General features: G+C 33.9%; 1 protein-coding gene across 3 annotated transcripts; it reads right to left on the bottom strand.

The window, feature by feature from the left end:
- Positions 1-3,131: 3,131 nt before the first annotated feature.
- On the bottom strand, positions 3,132-8,234 carry LOC134845839 (uncharacterized). 3 transcript variants are annotated; one of them, XM_063862929.1, is made up of 6 exons: positions 8,124-8,234; positions 6,681-6,798; positions 6,395-6,522; positions 4,038-4,226; positions 3,757-3,829; positions 3,132-3,411 (listed from the first exon to the last, which is right to left on the bottom strand). In XM_063862929.1, the coding sequence occupies exons 2-6, from the start codon at positions 6,776-6,778 to the stop codon at positions 3,204-3,206; spliced, it is 696 nt and encodes a 231-aa protein (XP_063718999.1). In that variant the 5' UTR covers positions 6,779-6,798; positions 8,124-8,234; the 3' UTR covers positions 3,132-3,203. The 3 variants fall into 3 exon arrangements, with proteins under 3 accessions (XP_063718999.1, XP_063719001.1, XP_063719002.1); XM_063862931.1 differs by having other exon boundaries at positions 8,071-8,213; XM_063862932.1 differs by having other exon boundaries at positions 8,096-8,213.
- Between the last annotated feature and the right edge of the window lie 10,124 nt (positions 8,235-18,358).

Below are 18,358 nucleotides of genomic sequence, written 5' to 3'. Positions count from 1 at the left end.
ATTCCTTATTGTTGTGTTAGGTTACATATATCTTTTAGATAGTGATCGATAATTTGTCTTTTGATTTTTACATCTGGGAACTCTGTTTTACATGGACTGATTCCGGGTTCAAATAAATTTAAAAGTAAATTTTTGCAAAATATATGCTGTCCTCTATCAGTGGTTGCATCTACTATAAAGGGGAAGATATCATCATCATCTGGACTTTCTTCACCTGGGGTGTGTGTTGAGCTCATTTTTTCGTTTGATGACTGTTAATATGTAATTATCAATGTGTCTAATTGGTTGATTCCAATTGTATAAATGTACTGGTTTGTGTTTATATTGCTTTTTTATTCTTCTTTTTCCTCTTTTTGATGAATTTGAAGTTGTTTCTGAGTCGGAAAAATATAATTGATCGTGAATGGAGCAATTTTTATCTATAGATTCTTTTAATTTATAAAGTTCGTCTAAACTGCTGGTTTCTGATTCTGAAAATGCGTTGCGGTTTTTGGAACATCTTTTTCGTGTGATTTGTCTTTGTTTGTTTATTATTTTTCTTTTTAGTGTTTGTCGTTTTGTTCTGATATATCCAACTGTTTGTGTGTGTGGTGTGATTACAAGATCGTATTTTTTGTTATCTATTTCACAATTGTGTAAAACGATTGTTTGTTTGTTTCCTAGATTTTTAAATGACATAAGGTTTAGGATGACGGATGCAAAAAGTTGTTAGATGATTTCTATTTTCTTAATCTGTTAGTCCTTACGATTTTTTGGTTAGCTTAACCTGGGTCTATTTGTTCAGGGTTGGAGAGAAAAGTATATCGATTCCGAAAAATGATTTTTTACTTTCTCGTGGCTAGTATAAGCTAAGGTGTTAACTTACTTAATCTTACTTAGGGGTAGTGATTGTGTTCAAGGGTTGGAGAATAGTAAATCGATCCACAGGGTTCAGGTATAATTAGAACGCGAGTAGTTCGTTAGATACTATTTTAAACTTACTAAGTCTAAGATTTATCCTGGGTCTTGATAAGAGGAGGGAGCAAGTGAAGGATGAATAACCGAAGTTCTTCACTGTTTATCCTAATTTGAATGATTAACTTTGTTCAAAAATTTCTGTTAGTCCTGGGTTTTTAGAAAGGGTTGGATAGTGAATCGACGTTTGAGGTCGTTAGACACTAGCTAAGTGGGTGGGGGAGAACAAAATTGTTCTTTTTGATCCAAGGAGAGGCCTTGATGATCAAGTTTTAAATTTTATTAAATAGAAAATGATTTAAGATCCAAGGATAAGCCTTGATGATCTAATTTTAAAATTAAGTGAATTTAAGTTTAAATAATGATTTAAATTTGTGTAGAGAAAAGATTTAGTGTTTTTATGATATTAGTGAGCTTATGAATGCTGTTATGTTTAGGTGATGAAGCTGGAACAACAGGATGATTTATAATTACTAACCATTTATTGTCATGCTACTAATTTTTATTTTGATTTTTCAATAAATATTTTTCAAACATGTTTTGTATATTACTGCAGAATTTAGGTAAACGATCTGAGATCTTTTTATCAATCGTTATTGTATATTAATATTTGTTTAGCGCCTGAAATGATTTTGAAGATTGACTTCAAGATTTTATGTTTGCAGATGAAAATCTAAATTCATTGCTAGTAGTATTCTAAATACAAAAGTTTGTTCTGGCTTTTGCCGAACTATCATATAACTATATGGTAAGTTTCTATTTTGTCGTATGTCGTCTCTGGTTCGAGGTCTTCTTGCAATTCCGGGTAGTTCTGTTATCGTTCGGAATATCGGCTCTGATCTATTGAGTCGTAGAGACATTTCGATTAAATTATCGTCGTATAACATTTTGTAAATGTTTTGTCTAAATTCTAATCTATTTTTTGGTTAATTCTAAGCTATTAAGGTCTTGTTCGAGACTTATAGTCGTACCAGATGAGTTAGGACTGGAGTGTATAACTCATAGAGTAATTTCGGATAGGGTACACCGTCTGCTCGTCACGCTATCTTATTTTCGGCCGGATAGATTCGTGCAACTTCTTAGTCTAATACCAATCCTAATCTTACTCTTATACTATCTAGTCTCAGGTTGTTTAACTAGTCTCTGCTAGGCTCAATAGATCTAGGGTATACTGGTTTATTGCGGTTGCTGAAGTCTTCTTGGAGAGTCAACTAATTTCTAAGTTAAATTCAAATCTCTCTGGTGCTGAAATTACAAGTAATTTCAGCACTTACAAATAAGTGGATTGTTAGTTAGATGGATCATGATTGGTTAATATCAAATACTTTACATTGGTAAAATATCTAATTTATCCAATCATAAAATGTAGTTTAGATCAGGTTCCAAAACGCCTTTTTTGGCCTTTTTTTCAAATATTTGCCTGCGGCGCAGAAGATTTGGTCAAGTCACGGTCTTTATAGTGTTTTGAGAGAGCTCAGAAAATCAATTCGGTCGACCTATAAAAAGTCGTCAAAATTTTCAATTTTTTTTTCTGATATTTTCGTTGTCGCTCAATCAAAATTTTACTAAATGTTGACTTCCAAATGTAATTTCAACAAAAAAAATGATGTCATTCGCATAGCATTTATTCATTCTTCGAAACTTTAAGACTAGTAGATACTTCTCAAGCTGTCTTAATTTATCTTCAATAGTTCTGGTAAAAATTATAATTAAGCTTTCAGCATGCAAGAACGTCATTTGTACGTATTGCCTGCGTCTCTAAAAAACTTTTTTTTTCCTGATAACAGCACTTGTACTTTGACGCTTTGCACGATGACGCAATTTTTTCGCAGTTGATTGAAAAAATGCGGATCAGTGGCACTTTCTCGAGAAAAAAAATCCAACATAGCAGAGTTTTGACTCAAGTTTTCCTTTTGAGGCAAGTTTGTCAAACCAACTATTTTAAGTTTTATTTTTGATACATTAACAGGTGAATACTTAGTTACCAAGGTTAGTTAATATTTTAATTTCTTAAATTGGCGTCAAATTACACTGAGAAATATTATGAAATTTTGCACGTTACTGGAGGTTTTTAATCTGCTCACCCTCAAAATAACTTATTTTCTAGTGTGTTTTTCACGAAACTTTTCTGGACATCTTGAAACGAGTTTACCAAACTCGTCATTCGTTGGGTCAAAAAATGTGAATCTTCAGAAACTTAACAAGCAAAAATATTTCATAAACAAAGTATTTTTTTTTCTCCAAGTAAGTTAATTTTTCTGTAAAATGAAAGCCATCGACGATACATTATCATAGTAAACATCTGAGCGGTCAACGTGTTTTAAACTGAGTATTCGTTCATCTTCGAGTCGTTTGATCTCATCTTCGAAGTCCCCCTTCCAATGGGCCTCTCTAAGGATGGCGGCCAGATATCCCCCTGGTTTGATCATCCGCATCACTTCAGTCAGACAAGAACTTCTGCATAAGAAACCAATAACAAACTTTACCATTCAGCAAACAGGCTCACTTTAAATCTGATCTGATTATGAGAAATTTTTTGATCTATTTACAATGCAATTTCCCAACACTCAACGTACATTTTATTTTAAAACTTGATAAAAAAAATTAGGCTTTCTTGGACCTCTTCTGCCATTTTTTACCTGTATTTCTTTCATTCGCAAGATGAAAAAATGATGCTTCTGTGGGAGTGTGTGTGCGGTGTGCGTGTATGTGGGTGGGATGAGGAGGAGGGGGGAGGCTTCATACACAGCCTGCTAAAAATCTTTGCTCAAAAATTTAGAAAAGAGAAATTGCTGCACTAACTTAGCAGATCGGTCGTTGAACACGCCCACTGAAACGGCCAGGTCATATGTTGCACTCGGAATTTTGCTTTCCTAGAATAACGAAAAATAAAATTACATAACCGGCTAACCTTGAGGAATCAAAAGTGAATACATACATTCTGAAAACAAGCAGATCAATCGGACAAATCAAATAGCAGCAAACGACCCTTTTGTCAACTTTGAGTTATTCTTAACCACTGTTGTCTAAAATAATGTCATGAAAATTAATCAACTTAAAATTATGGGGACTGAAACTCCCCTTTTTATCATCTAGAAACTCTTGGAACCACTCTGTGTATATGTTCTTCTTTTTGGCCTGGGCGAACATTCCTTCTACTGGTTCAAGAGCATCAACTTGACCCGTAAATCCAGCGCGTCTCAGGGCTTCTCCACTTAGTCCAGTTCCGGCTCCGATGTCAAGACAGCGCCCCTTTTGATCAAGTTTAACCCCTGAAAGTCAGAGAAAGTGTTAAGGCCAAAACTGCTTCGAAACATGCCAAATTTTGAACAAAAAACTTGACGATTGCTGTTCTTGAAATTGAAAATAATCCAAGCCAATTATCAAAAGATAAAACAATTTTAAAATTCTCATCTGTAGATTTTTTGACCTCTCCAAAAAGGCTGCTCTGAAAGTATCAGTATTTTTTTATTTATCACTGTGGTGGAAAAACTCTAAGCTACTTGCGCAGCAACTGGGTAATCCTTATGTATCGCCCACTGAAAGTGTGGAAGAACTTTGTCTACGGATCTGCTTCAGTACCGTTTTACTGTTTTTGACACAAACAAATAGGCAGGGGCGGATTTGGGGGGGGGGGGGGTTTGGGGCAGAATTCTTCTTCTCAGGGATTGGACCCCCTGTCAACCCAAAGGGTCCCCCTTTGTACTATTTTCAGATATCCATATTTGATGACGGGCTCTAAACATTTTCTAAAGGATCCTATGGCGTTAATATATACTACTTTTGAGGGGAAAGCGCGCGCCAAAAACGCGATTTTTTGGTAAACATTTTCCAACAAGTGCCTTAAAACGCGTTTTTTGGCCTGTTTTTCAAATTTTTGCCTGCGGCCCACAGAATTTTAACAAAACAGGGTCTTTTCAGTGCTATGGTAGAGCTAGTGTGTGAACTAGTGTAGTCATGAACTTTTTGGTCTATTTGCACAAGAACCAGCTGGACGATTTACTTTTTGTTTTTATTTTGTCTGCCGATAGAACATTTTTTACGGTGAGTCAATTTTTTGCTCGAAGAGACCGTCAGTCATTCAATGACGGCCAATTGTTGCTTTAGTTTGTTGTGTTTTTTTTCGACATTGAAAAGCATTTTTTTCCACATGAGTTTGAAACACAACTGAAGGAATAATTATAAATAATGCCAAATTATTGGCTATACCTTTTTCGGTCATCGAATCTGAACGAAGTTAATTAACTTGAAACTTCTCATTTGACGGCTGAAATTAAATGTTCGCTCATCTGAGCACGTTAAAAGCCATATCAAAAAATCTTATAAACCCCAAACAACCGTTTTTGGACCGATTAAGTTGCTCAAGGTTACAGATATTGCCAACAATTTGGCATGAATTCTAATATTCTAAACTTAATAAGGTTTTATCTGGCGTCTATATTTCCAAAAGAACCTGGTTTTTTGTTTTTTGAAGCCTCAAATTTTTAATAGATTCTCTTTTGATGATATAGAAATATATTGAAACAATTTAGTAAGACCGTCGGTCGTTTGTAATTTTAGTTAAGGAGAAGGGCTCATCATATTTTACGTGGCAATTTTTTTTCTGTAAATGAATTTTTATTTTTCGTTCCAACTTTCATAGAAAACAGAAGATTTATGCTCGGTGTGTTTTTTTTTCAGTCAATTTTTACCAATCGAAAAAATAGTTATCAACAAAAAATTTTCATACCCCATTGAAGATATCGACTTGCTGAGTTCAAATTGAAAAAGATATTTTACCTCCGATTAGTTTTTGTAAAGTTCTGGAGGTTGAAAATTGCCAGTTTGGCTTACCTTGCCCAATTTCTGCTTTCTTATTATAACCACTAATCTATAAAACCTTTAAAAAAACTTACAAATACTTTCAAACCAAAAGCTTATTGAGACAATTAAAGAACACTAAAACTTGCAACTTTCTGTGTCTCATCTGAAAATTGTTTGTGCTCTAAAATGATGGTTAAGTGCAGATTCCTAAAACTTCGCTGATACCAAAACGACTTAGAGAGCGCGGCAACGTTACGATAATTTGTTGAAGTTGGAAAAAAAACCAATTTACAAGCTGCCAGCTTTCGTCCCTCTTAATTAACAACTGCATGCATTATTTTTTTCTGGATTCGGTAAAGTTTTTTCATCTTCGCGGAAAAAGAGCTTTAATAAAATGTGAAAGTCATTTTTATGTAGTTGACAACGCTGAACTAACAACGCACTCCAAAAAAAATAGCTTCTCGATCACAACCGAGAAGCCATTTCCAATCAAATTTCAGATTTCAAAAATCCAAAAAATTAGGGGGCAAATCTGCCAGTTTTGGACTTGTAAAGGACGATTGATTGTTTTTAGAAAAATTGGTCTTTGGCGCAGTTGCTCTTTCTGTAGCAGACCACAACAACCCCCACAACTAACCACTCTTCTCCTCGTAGTCTGCAATGGCCTTCATGCACAATTCGGGTGCCCTCCACTGGAGTGTCTGATGGATCTGTTCATACTCAGAGGCACTTCTCTCATAGTACTCCTGCTCCCCGGATACTGTCATGGGATCTCTTTAACTACCCCCGCCCCTTGTTCACAAATCCCCCAATAGAGAACTAATACAATGATAAAGATTATATGTGGATTTTGTAGTTATGAAGGAATGCCCACCCTTCTCTATTTGAATAGAGGTGGAGGGGTAGTTAAAAAGATCCCTGTCTTGCTATTGGCCCACAGACCCTGCAGCCACTTGAACGTCTCGTCTTGTTCACTTGTTGAACTCGCGTTACTTCTGTCTTGACTAATATCTTTTGACATGGTGCAATGCTAGGCCGACTCTGTACTCAAGCAGAATTAAACGATGTCAAATTTTAATTGTTCTGTCATGAATATAAAAATTCACAATAAAAATTTCGTAAGAACTTCAAGGAAAATATATTTTTTTCTTCTTTAATTATAATTTATTTTGTGTATCATACCCACACCGGGGGCCCATAGATTTTACTCGATTATTTGCTCATTTTCACAATTTGTTTCTAAAATTACAAAAAATTGATTATATCGATATTCTTAATGTTTTTTAATGTCAACTTAATCCCCTTTTAATGGAATATAATAGATTATAATCTATTAAGGATGAATAATAATTTCCGTTTTTGAAAGCGGTATAATCCGTTTTGAGTTTTGATCGATTATGATCAATTATAGTGTCTCTTTGCGAGAAAATGGATGAAATTTACTTAGTCATTTCATATCAAATATACATTGTTGAGCATGGGGGAAAAATGGTGTTGTGAATGTACGCGGAAGTTGTGGGGGGGGGGGGTTGGGCTATTATGAGAAAAAAATCGATTTCAAGGCCAAAAATAATGGATTATAGTCGTTTTCAAAGAATTATAATGGTTTTCAAAGATTTCTTATGTTTCAAAAATAATCAAATTCAATCGCATTTTAGTTCATAATTTGTGCAATTCAAAAACCTGTTAATTTAATGGCCCGCAAAAACTCCCGATAATTTTTTGTAATGAACAACTTTTGAAATCAACCAAATTTTTGTTGTGCTGAAAAAACTCAATTGGATTTATTTCAGCAATTTTTTCATCCAGGAGTTCGGCCCGATGTCCCTTTGGCTTTTAAAACCCTTGAAGAGCACAAAACATGTAATCAGGGGCGGATCTAGGATTTTCTCGAGGGGGGGGGGGGCGGATTTTCAAAAAATTGTCCAAAATTTTGACGACCTTTTTTTTTAGGTCGACCAAATTGATTTTACGAGCTCTCCCAAAGCACTGTTTTGCCCCTATTTTTGCAAAATTTTCTGCCCCGCAAGCAAATTTTTGAAAAAACAGTCAAAAAAGCCGTTTTTGGGCACTTTTTGAAAAAAAAATTTTTTGGCGCGCGCTCCCCCTCGAAGTTACTATATATTGGCGCCAAAGGCGCCTTTAGAAAAATTTTAAGGTCGGTCGGCCAAAAATGGATTTCTGAAAAAGTATCAAAGGGGGGACCCTTTGGGTCGGCAGGGGTTCGAATCCCTGAGAGGGGGGCGTCCGCCCCCCCCCCCTTTCCCCCTAAATCCGCCCCTGCATGTAATTATGTTTTCAAAAATGAAATACTTTTTTCTTCCAAAAACGATTCTACGGTTGAAATTCTGCTTGAGATAGTCCACTTATTCTGGCAAAACCGCTTAAGTCTTGTCTTGATGGGCTAAAAGAATGATAAACCCCATAATGATTAGCTGACAGGGTGTTCTGAACTGCATGTTTATCCTTCTTATCAGATTGAGATCGATAAACTTCTTTCATTAGTCATCTACTCCTAAAAGTTTGTCCTATTCGAGTGTGAAAACTATCCGAAATATATTTCAGCCGAAAATGAACAGACCAGCTAAACTTATGTCATTTCACTGAAACATTCATTGAGTTTGTAACTGTTCGCATAACTCTTACATAAAACTATTATTTAGCGCATAGCGCATTATTTAGCCCGGATAGTTCATATACCACCATTCAGGCCTTATGCGCTAACCTGAAACTGTTGATAAAAGAGCTTGGCTGCTTTGCTCTAGTTTGATTGGCTTATATCAGCTCAAGATCAAAAGAATTGATTATGGGCAATTTAGTGCACAAGCACTCATCGGTCGAAAAAGTCACTCCAACAGTAAATGTTACAGTAACTTCAGCTCAACTCAAATGGAAAGTTGTTTTAATTTAAAACATCTAATTTTCGTATCGGAATCTTAAAATATGGCCTTGAGTGTAAGAATTGAGCGTATCGGAATCTTAAAATATGACCTTGAAGATCAGAAATGATCGACTTTTAGCTTTAGAAAACTTGAACAAAGTTCAGAAACCTTATGTGGCGTGAGCGTGTCGATAGTTATCATCTTCTGATGTTTGCGCGGTTTCAAGCTTTGATAACGAAGTCAATCAGGGGCATTCAATTTTTCCGATTAGCTGTTTTCGACTTTTTTCACTCGAAGGACTTGGCCGATAGCTATTTCATTTCTTTTTTCACTCGCATTTTTTCAGTCGTACAAATCACTCGCGTTTTGAAACAATTTTTCAAAAAATTTTTTCCAGCAGCACAGATGCACTTTAGTCTAGTGCAAGCACTCTCGCTTGCCAATCCCAAGCTTTCCGCACCGATTCCCATATGAAATCAACTTTTCTAAAATCGGTCTGAGTAAAATCTTCCCAGGCATATTTATCCCTCACTTTCTTCGAAACTGGGGACAATTATTTTCAAAAAAACTATCAATCTAATTTGATTCCTGAAGCTTGAATTCCGAAGTGAGTCCAATAGTTTTCTTGTTTTTCATCAAACTTTTCATAATTTTACGACCAGAAACTAGAGGGGTTTTTCCAATAACAAATTGCAATTTTTTTGTTCCAACTATCAAGAAAAGCGACGGAATAGTTGTTCTCTGAATTATGCAAAAAAAATGTTTCTTTTCTTCAGCTGAAACTTCAAAAAATTTTTCACATTTGATCAATTTTTATAAAATTATGGAGGTTTAAAGATTGCCAGTTTGGCCAATTTGGCATAATTAACGAGCGCTATATTAGCTCTCAAACGTAAGAGCAGTCGAGTTAGATTTTTCACTATAGAATAAAATTAAACAAAGAACAACTGCTGAAAAAAAACTTTTTGATTGGAACTTATCAGTCTAAATAAACAATATTTAAAAAGTTTTGCAAAATTATTTTACTCGTTGCCTGATCAAATCACCTAGACAGTATGGTTAAATCAGAAACTTGAAAGGTTACTATCACCAGCGTTACAGATTCCTCCATTGCAAATTCCGTAAATTAGTTATACATGCTGAAGTGAGGCTTCTAAAATTACTTAAGACTCTTATCTACAAGTTTGTAATATTTTTCAATTAAATGTTTCTCTGATTTTTTTGATTACTAAAAAACCTGATTTGAGCTAATTCATAGTGATTTGATGTTATGTTTCTGACAATCTAAAATTCCGAAAGTTTTTTTATTATGTATCCGAGTGATGAAAACATTAACACGCAAACTCCAAATATAAGTTATGAACAAGTTATTATCGAATCTCCTTTCGAATTCACAGTTTCATCTAAGGCCAGCCATTTATTATTTCGTCCGTTCACGAAATATATTCAAAACAAAAAGTTTACCGGAACTAAGATTTGCTCAAAATACCAAACACATACAAGTCGAGAATCAACCATTAAAGAAAATAACGAACTGATGGAGACGCTGGAGAGCATAACCAAGACAGCCCAGCAGGAAAATCAGATACCCGAAATGTCATCAAGCATTTAAAAGATCTCAGCGAAAGGTTAAAACTGACTGCCGCAGTTGCTAGTTCATTTTTGCCAGGAACAAAAGATTTGGCCACTTTGTTTTCCCTTTTAACTAAAGACAGACTGATTCAAACTGCTGCGCTCACACTTACGCAGCTTGATATAACGATGTCACTCATCCAATTTAACTCGTGCACTAGCAATTCAACCCCAGCAAAATCGCCCTGACTTTCGGGATACTAGATTGGGTTTAGGGGCCGGCAAAACTTTTATATTTGCGTTTCTGTGCCAAGATTTAAAAAAAAAGCTGAACAAAGCAATCATGTTATAAGTGTCAATTCGAGAATTATTCTAAAATTGAATGATTTTTAGCCATTTGGCATTGGTTAACTTTTTTTTCTGTACCGGCTGAAAATGTCAGGAAACTCACACCATTTTTAGCCAAAAAACGTTTAATTAAACGCGAAACCTTGTTTCATGATTGCTCATTTTTGGTTCGAATCAAGTTAACAATCCGAATTATGGGCAATGTCATTTCTATTCAAAAATTACGCAAATTAAGTTGTCTGGCCGACTTTTTTTGCTTTATTCTTTGATGTTTAATTTACCGAAATCCCTTTTTAAATTAGTTCTCTTTTCATTTTGGATTAAAACGGTGTCAATTTATATAAATTGTTTAAAAATGCAGTAGTTTTAAATTGCCTAGGCAACAATCAGTGGGAATAAAACATTTATTTACTTGTTCAGAAACCAATATAATTATAATAGAAAAGTGTTTTTAATAAATGACGTGGTTATCCTAGTTTTGATTCAGCAGGTTCCATTTCGAAACTTTATCTTTGATCGATTCCCATTTCGAAGTTTTTGTTTCCCGTACTCAATACTCACGCTTGTGCGCATTTTAGTTTGTCAGATTTTGAGTAATTCATTTGAATTTTCTAATTGATCCAACAAAAAGCTTAGTTTTGTTCAGTTCTGCCCTTAGTTGTCAATTTAGCGCACATTCCAGTTTTTTTTTTCAGAATGCTTGTTTTGATGGACATTTTGGACAATTTCCTAACAATTGATGCAATTTTCAATTTCTAGGCTTATCAAGAGAAAAAAAATGTAAGCTATCTTTTTATGAAATCGTTTTTGTTCCGACTTTCGATACGAAAGTAACGGAATATTTGTGTTCGGGGTGGGTTTTTTTTTTCTTCAGACAAATTTCGACTTTTTAACTAGCCATTTTTGACGGAATTTTTTTATATCATTCGAAAGGTATTGTTGTCCTAAGCTCAAATTTGAAAAGATATTTTACCTGTTATCATTTTTCGTAAAGTTACGGGGGTTTAAAGATTGCCATTTTGGCCAATTTGGGACAATTAACGCGCGATATTTCGCGCTATTAACGCGTAAGCGGAGAGTTAATCCGTCTTTTAAATCGTTCCACATTGGTTGAAAAAAGCTTATTTGCAATAATTATTTTGTTACAATGAGCAAAATCTATTCTTTTAAACTTAATATGGCGTGTGGGGGGGCTGATTTCTTTTAAAAAAATTCAAATTTTAGAAATTTTTTTTTTCATTTTTTTTATTATATTTAATTTTTTCATGTTACTACTGCTCGATAAAACTGAAAAGGGGCTCTTTTTCCTTCCCCCCCACCTCACACGACCTTCAATATATTAGTGTAAGGAGTGGTTTTACAAGGTTAACTATGAAGACCAAATATGTTTGTCGTGGCCTTATTAGTCTGTATGTAAATTTTTGTAACAATCGGACAATGTGGTCAACAAATTTGCATGTAAAAAATTGCAGGTGGAGGGGGGGGGGGGGGGGGAAGGAAAAAGAGCCTGAAAAGGCAGTCGGAACATTCAGGGCTTTGCCCTGATACGAGCAGTCTTGTTTTATTTGAGGGTACCACTACTTAACTAGGGGCATAAAAAATCAGATTTCTTCATCTCTATCAGTTTTTCCAATTGCGTGAAATATATTTTGAAACAATTGAAACAAAAAATGTTTCATTCGACAAGAAACAATTTTATGTAGTAATGTGACTTATTCAGTGTGGTATTGTTTCTAACCTCAGCTGTTTCGAACAGTTTCACGCCGTTGCAACATTTTTGGGCCCAGAATACACTGACAACTGACTGAAACCAAAAATTGATACTTCCATAATAGACGATAGCTTAGATTATTTGCTCTGGGTCGATGCAGAAACGGTGCGAAAATTATAAGTATGAAATAAAACAGACATAATACAGCCTTGGTTTGATTAAGTTACATTTCGGTTTAATATTCTTTTTCTTTTTTTAATTCTTTTCCTCCAGTCTGAATCAACCAACTGAGCTTTCAAAGTCAAAAGTGAGTCGGTTTGCAGTTACAAGTTAAACAAGGAGTTAAACAAAATCTTCTTTTTCCAGCTAATCCTTTGGTAAATAATTAATTAAACAGATGTCGAAACAATCCGCGCTCGGATTGAAAAATTATGAGACCAACGTAGGTCACAATCTAGGCAAACTCTTAACTTAGCTTGAGCAAAGTCTGAACAAAGTCTGAGCTGCGAAACAACAATCTTTTTGAACAAAAAATTAATATATCAATCACTTTGAGTAAACGAGGCAGTTTTTGAGTAAACGAGACAATTTAGAAAAATCAGGTTGACTCTTACATTCTATGATAACGGTTCAAAAAAGTTTTGTTTTGATTCTGAACAAACTTTGCCACTACATAATTTCAAAAGTTTTTGAGACAAAATAAAAAGGCATCTTGATCTGGATAACTCTTACATCCAATGAAGCAGGTTGAAAAATTTTTAATCTTTGTTTTTGATTCTGAACACTTTTTGTAAACAAAAAAATTACAAAAAATTGGAATTTCTTGAGATAACTTGATAATGCAGCTGGATCTGGAATATTTGACGATATGGTTTAATTTTGACGTAAAAATTTAAAGGTTTTGATTCGGAACAAAATTTTGGATATAGAACTACACAAAATTTCAACAGTTTTTGAGGTAACATGATAATGCAGCTTGATCTGGTTGGCTCATATATAATCTGATGGAATTTTATAAACAATTCATCTTAATATCGTTCCGGAACAACATTTCTTATCAACAAAATATCCGAAAAGCAAAAATTTCTCGGGATAAAGTGATAATGGTGATAATAAAGTGACGTATACATCTAATGATGACGTTAGAAAAATTTTCAGTTCCAGGTTTTGATTCTGAACAAATTTTGCAGGCAAAAATATCTAGAAAATCCAAAATTTTTGAGATAACAACGCAGCTTGATTTGGATGGCTCATACATCTTATGATGAAGGTTGAAAAATTGTAAATTTAGATTTTGATTCTGAACATTTTTATTTCTATGAAATTTTTGAATAAATCTCTTTCCATACTTTTTCCAAAATGGTCAGAGCCTATCATCAAATTTCTATTTAAAAAAAATTCTTTCTGAACAATCTTGTAAGAATTCGATACAATTTTTGAGATAACACGATACTGCTGCTTGATCTGGGTTACTCGTACCTACTGTGAGAAAAAATGAAAATTTTACGACTTAACAAATTTTGTCTGCCGGAAAAATCCAAAAATTAGTTGTATGTTTTAACTGATAAAGGAGCATGATTCGGTTTCGTGGACATCATTTTCTGGAAATTTAGAAATTTTTCAACTGAAATTTTCCCAATTTTGAGCGTTTCTTGGTACAAAAAAATCCTAACATTTTGTTTTTGAGAAAAGCTGACGATAGAGAATGATCAGGATAATTCATATGCATACTCTATGGTAAGGGTTCCAATTTTTGCAAACTTTATTTTTGACTATGAACAAGTTTTGAATTCAAAAAATCACAAGTTTTGAGCTGAAATCTTGTTTAACAGCATCGACATGCATCAGTTCTTGTAGTTTGAATTTTTTATTAAATAAGACCGCAATATATAAAACAGAGATTGATATCTTTTTCAATTTGTACAATTAGGATTTATTCTGATAAATCGGTTAGACTATAGTTCTGTCCAAGCATTACGGGTTGAAAAAACTCTTTGTTATCTTGTTGTTAATCTCTCATCAGTAGTGCGTGAAAACCTATTTTTATATGCTTGTCTATGTGATAATTTGTGTCGATACTCAAAATGTTAACCTTCCTAGTTGTAGTATTTAGTTGTTTTGCCCTTTGACAAAAGGTTGCTCATTAATTGCACTCATAAATCAGCCCACACAAGCAAGCTGAATTTTGAATCCAAGGTAATCGAATCTGAAAAAACTTCATTTTTTCATTATCTTCATAGATTCAAGATAGTTTATTTTGAAAACTACCTTAAAATAACTACTATTGGAAAAATTGCTTCCGTTGTTTGTGACAGAGGAGAAAAACTTAAAGGCTTGCGCCAATTTTAGTCCTGGTTAAAGCATTCGGTTTTTTACAGCTGCTGAATTACTTGGAAAAGCTCCCTACAGTTGGGCCTGTGATGTGCCGCGTCCCGAAATGCTTCTTTCGTCAACGACAGATATCTTCCTTCAGTCGGAAATTTTCCAAAAGTAACAAAAGCAGACAGTTTCCTGCAAAAAACAGAGCCAATGAAGTGACAGGATGAGGGAGTCGGAGACCGTTGCGTTCAGAAGGCGGTTTTGACAACAAAATGAGAATGCAACCATCTACAGTCGTTAAGATCCCCAAATCTTGAGCGAAAACTGCGAAAAATTAACATTTTGTCGGTAGTCTTTTCAGATATATCTTGAGTCGTCCAAAAAATTGTCACATTTATTGCCTTGCTTCAAGTTTAATATAAAAAACAGGACATTTGAAATGTTTGGAGATAACTTGATAATGCAGCTGGATCTGGAAAAAAAACTAAATTAAATATATCTTTAAATTTCGTCCGAAAAAATTTTCGAAAAAACATGAGAATAGAGGTTAATTTTGACAAATCATTAATGCTATGATAAAAGTTGAAAGTTTTGATTTCTTAACAAATTTATTTTATCAGAAACTACCCAAAAAAATAACAGTTTTAGAAATAAATTGATAGTGCAGCTTGATCTGCTTGACTCATTCATCTTATGATGAAACTTGAAATCCATTAAAAATTATTTTGTGCTTCTGTACAAACTTTTTCTTCAAAGAAACACTAGAATTTTATTGGTATGCGGGATAATTTGATGATGCAGCTTGATCTGGATGACTCACACATCTTCTGATGAAGATTGAAAAGTTTCAAATTTATTTGTTGAATGGGAACAATTTTCTTCACCAAAAAACATCTTAAAAAAACTATAGTTTTGGCGATTTCACAGTAATGCAGCTTGAACTGAATGGCTTATATGTCTAACGATAGAGGTTCGAAATTTCAAAAGTTGATAACCAATTCTGAACAATTTTATCTCAATAAAATTTCAAAAAAAAAATAATTTTTGGGAAAACATAACGATGTAGCATGATAAGATTGTCTCATACATCCTATGATAAAATTTCGAAAATATTCAAAATTGATTTTTGATTCTGAAAATTTTTATCCACAAAGTACGTCCAAAAAACATGTTTCTAACATGTTCGTTTTCAAAAAACATCCAAAAAGTTGATAGTTTCTGGAACAATTTCACAAGGCCGCTCAATTTGATTGGCTTACAAATCATATGATGCAGGTTGAAAAACATTTAAACCTAATTTTGATTCCGAACAACACTTCTTTCATCAAAATATCTGAAGAGCAAAAATATCTTGCGATAAAATGATAATGCAGCTCGATCTGGATGACTAATACATCTTTGATGCAGGTTGAAGTTTTTTAACTATAGATTTTGATTTTGACGTAATTTATCCGCATACAAATTCAATTTTTATAAGTTTTTCGAAAAAATTTGATCCTATATAAAGTTCCTCTTCCTTATTTTAATTTTTTTCTTTCTGAACAAACTTGTCCTTTTAAGTTTGTCCAAAAAATCATGTTTCTTGAAAAAACCTGACAATATAGCTCCATTTGCCCAATTCATAAATCCTATGATAAGTGTTGAAAAATTTTTAAACTTATTTTTTGTTTCTGAGCAAATTATGTGATCAAAAGTATCAGAAAATTCAAAAAATGTCGACACAACGTAAAAATGCATCTCTTGATTTGGATTGGATGACTCATACATTTTATGATGCAGGTTTGAAAAAACGTTTGAACTTAGATTTTGAAATTTTGAAACAATTGTCGAGATAACACGATACTGCTGCTTGATCGGGTTTACTCATACATCTTATGAAGAAAATTGAGAACTTTTAAAACTTAGTTTTTGTTTCTTAATAACTTTTGTCACCAAGAAATATTCGAAAATTACTAGTTTTTTACGAGATAAAGTAGCATGATCCGGTTTAGTCAAACATCTTTCTATAAAGCTTAAAAATTTTTTAACTGGTTGTTTCTCGACTTTAAGCTTTTTATATCAAATAAAGAAGTCCGAAAAATTTTTTCTTCTAGAAATCATGGCAATGTAGAATGATCAGGTTAATTTATACCTCCTATAAAAAAAATTCATTTTTTTTGCAAACTTGTTTTAGTAATGAATTAGTTTTAAACTCAAAAAATCCAAAAAGTCAATAGTTTTTGAGCTAAAATCTTGTTTAACAGCATCTACATCCACAGATCTTTTAGTTTGAAAATCATTCAATTAAGACCACAAAATGTAAAACGGAGATTGATAATTTTTGATTTGTAAAATTATGGTTTAGTCTAATAGATCGGTTAGACTATAGTTCTGTCCTAGCTGTGGGGGGGGGGGGGGTCGAAAAAATTCTTTGTTAGCTTGTTCGTAATCAATAACCAGTATCGTGTTAAAATCTTTTTTATTATATGCTTGTCTTTGTGGTAATTGGTATCTATACTCAAAATAATAAACTACCTAATTGAAGTAATTAGTTTGTTTTGCCCAATGCCAATTTTTTTTTGAGCCGATACAGCCTGGCTGAATTTGAATTCAAGTTGAATAAATCTGGAAAAAGTAAATTGTTTCAATTTGTCATCGATTCAAGTTAATTTATTTTGAAAATTATCTCAAAATGACTACTAGTGGAAAAATTACTTACGGTTGATGTGATAGAAGAGAGAAATTGAAAGGCTTGCGGCATTGCAGTTCTGATTGAAAGAGGCTAACTTTTAGCGGCTGCCGACTTACTTGGAGAGAGCTCTTTACAGATTTTCCTGGGATGCGCCACGTCCCGATATGTTTCTTTCATCAACGACAGATATCTTCCTTCAGTCGGAAAATTTTCCAAAAGTAAAAAAAGCAGACAGTTTTCTGCAAAGAACAGAAGCACCGAGTTGACAAGATAGGTGAGTCAAAGACCGGTGCGTTCAGAGAGCGGCTTTGAGAGCAAAATGAGAATGCAACAGTCTACAGTTGTTGAGATCTCCAAATTTTGAGCGAAAATTTCGAGAGCATGTCTTTTTGTCGGTATTCTCTTCAGATATTTCTTGAGTTGGTTAAGAACGTTATCATCTTTAATGCTTTGGCGCAAGTACGATATTTAAGAACATTTATTGGAGTCAATGAACTTGCGCGTGGCTCAAATTGGAGGTAGAGCGCTCCTTGAAGATTGCGCCTGCTTTGTGTTTTGTGAAAACTTCCCCAGAGACGCCCACCATTTGAGTGGACAATTCTTCCCGGCGAGGAAGGGGACCCAATAGCCTAATTTTTTGTGAAAAAAAGTTTATTTTTCCAGCCTGACTATCAAGTAACCCCCAAAACTTTAACCAATCTATTTTTGTTATCGGACTTTCTAGATTTAATTGAGGAAAAAAAGGAAAATAGATAGGAAGTCCTCTTTTTATCAACTAGGTAGTAAACGAGAAAAAAATAAAAGAAGCGGTCATGAAACCCATCTCTAGTTTGAGCAATTATGAGTGAAAATCTCGAATCGAAGAGTCACTAAATCTGCCAATCTTTGTTTGTAGATATAAACTCGTCAAACAACTTTGTTTTTAAATCTGACACTTCTTCGCAGACGAATTTAAACTTTTATTTTTTTTGGTTATCTCGAGAAAAATTCGAGTCGTATACGGTGCATTAGAGAAGATTTGTTTTTAGTGCAACGTTTTCCACAATGGTTGAATTTGCTTGGATGAATGGATAAAACATTGTTTTTTTGAACAATTTG

Source organism: Symsagittifera roscoffensis, chromosome 5 (assembly GCF_963678635.1).
Source record: "Symsagittifera roscoffensis chromosome 5, txSymRosc1.1, whole genome shotgun sequence".
NCBI classification, from domain to species: domain Eukaryota; kingdom Metazoa; phylum Xenacoelomorpha; order Acoela; family Convolutidae; genus Symsagittifera; species Symsagittifera roscoffensis.
Note: the sequence above shows the minus strand (reverse complement) of the source record. Positions and strands in the feature narration are given on the sequence as shown.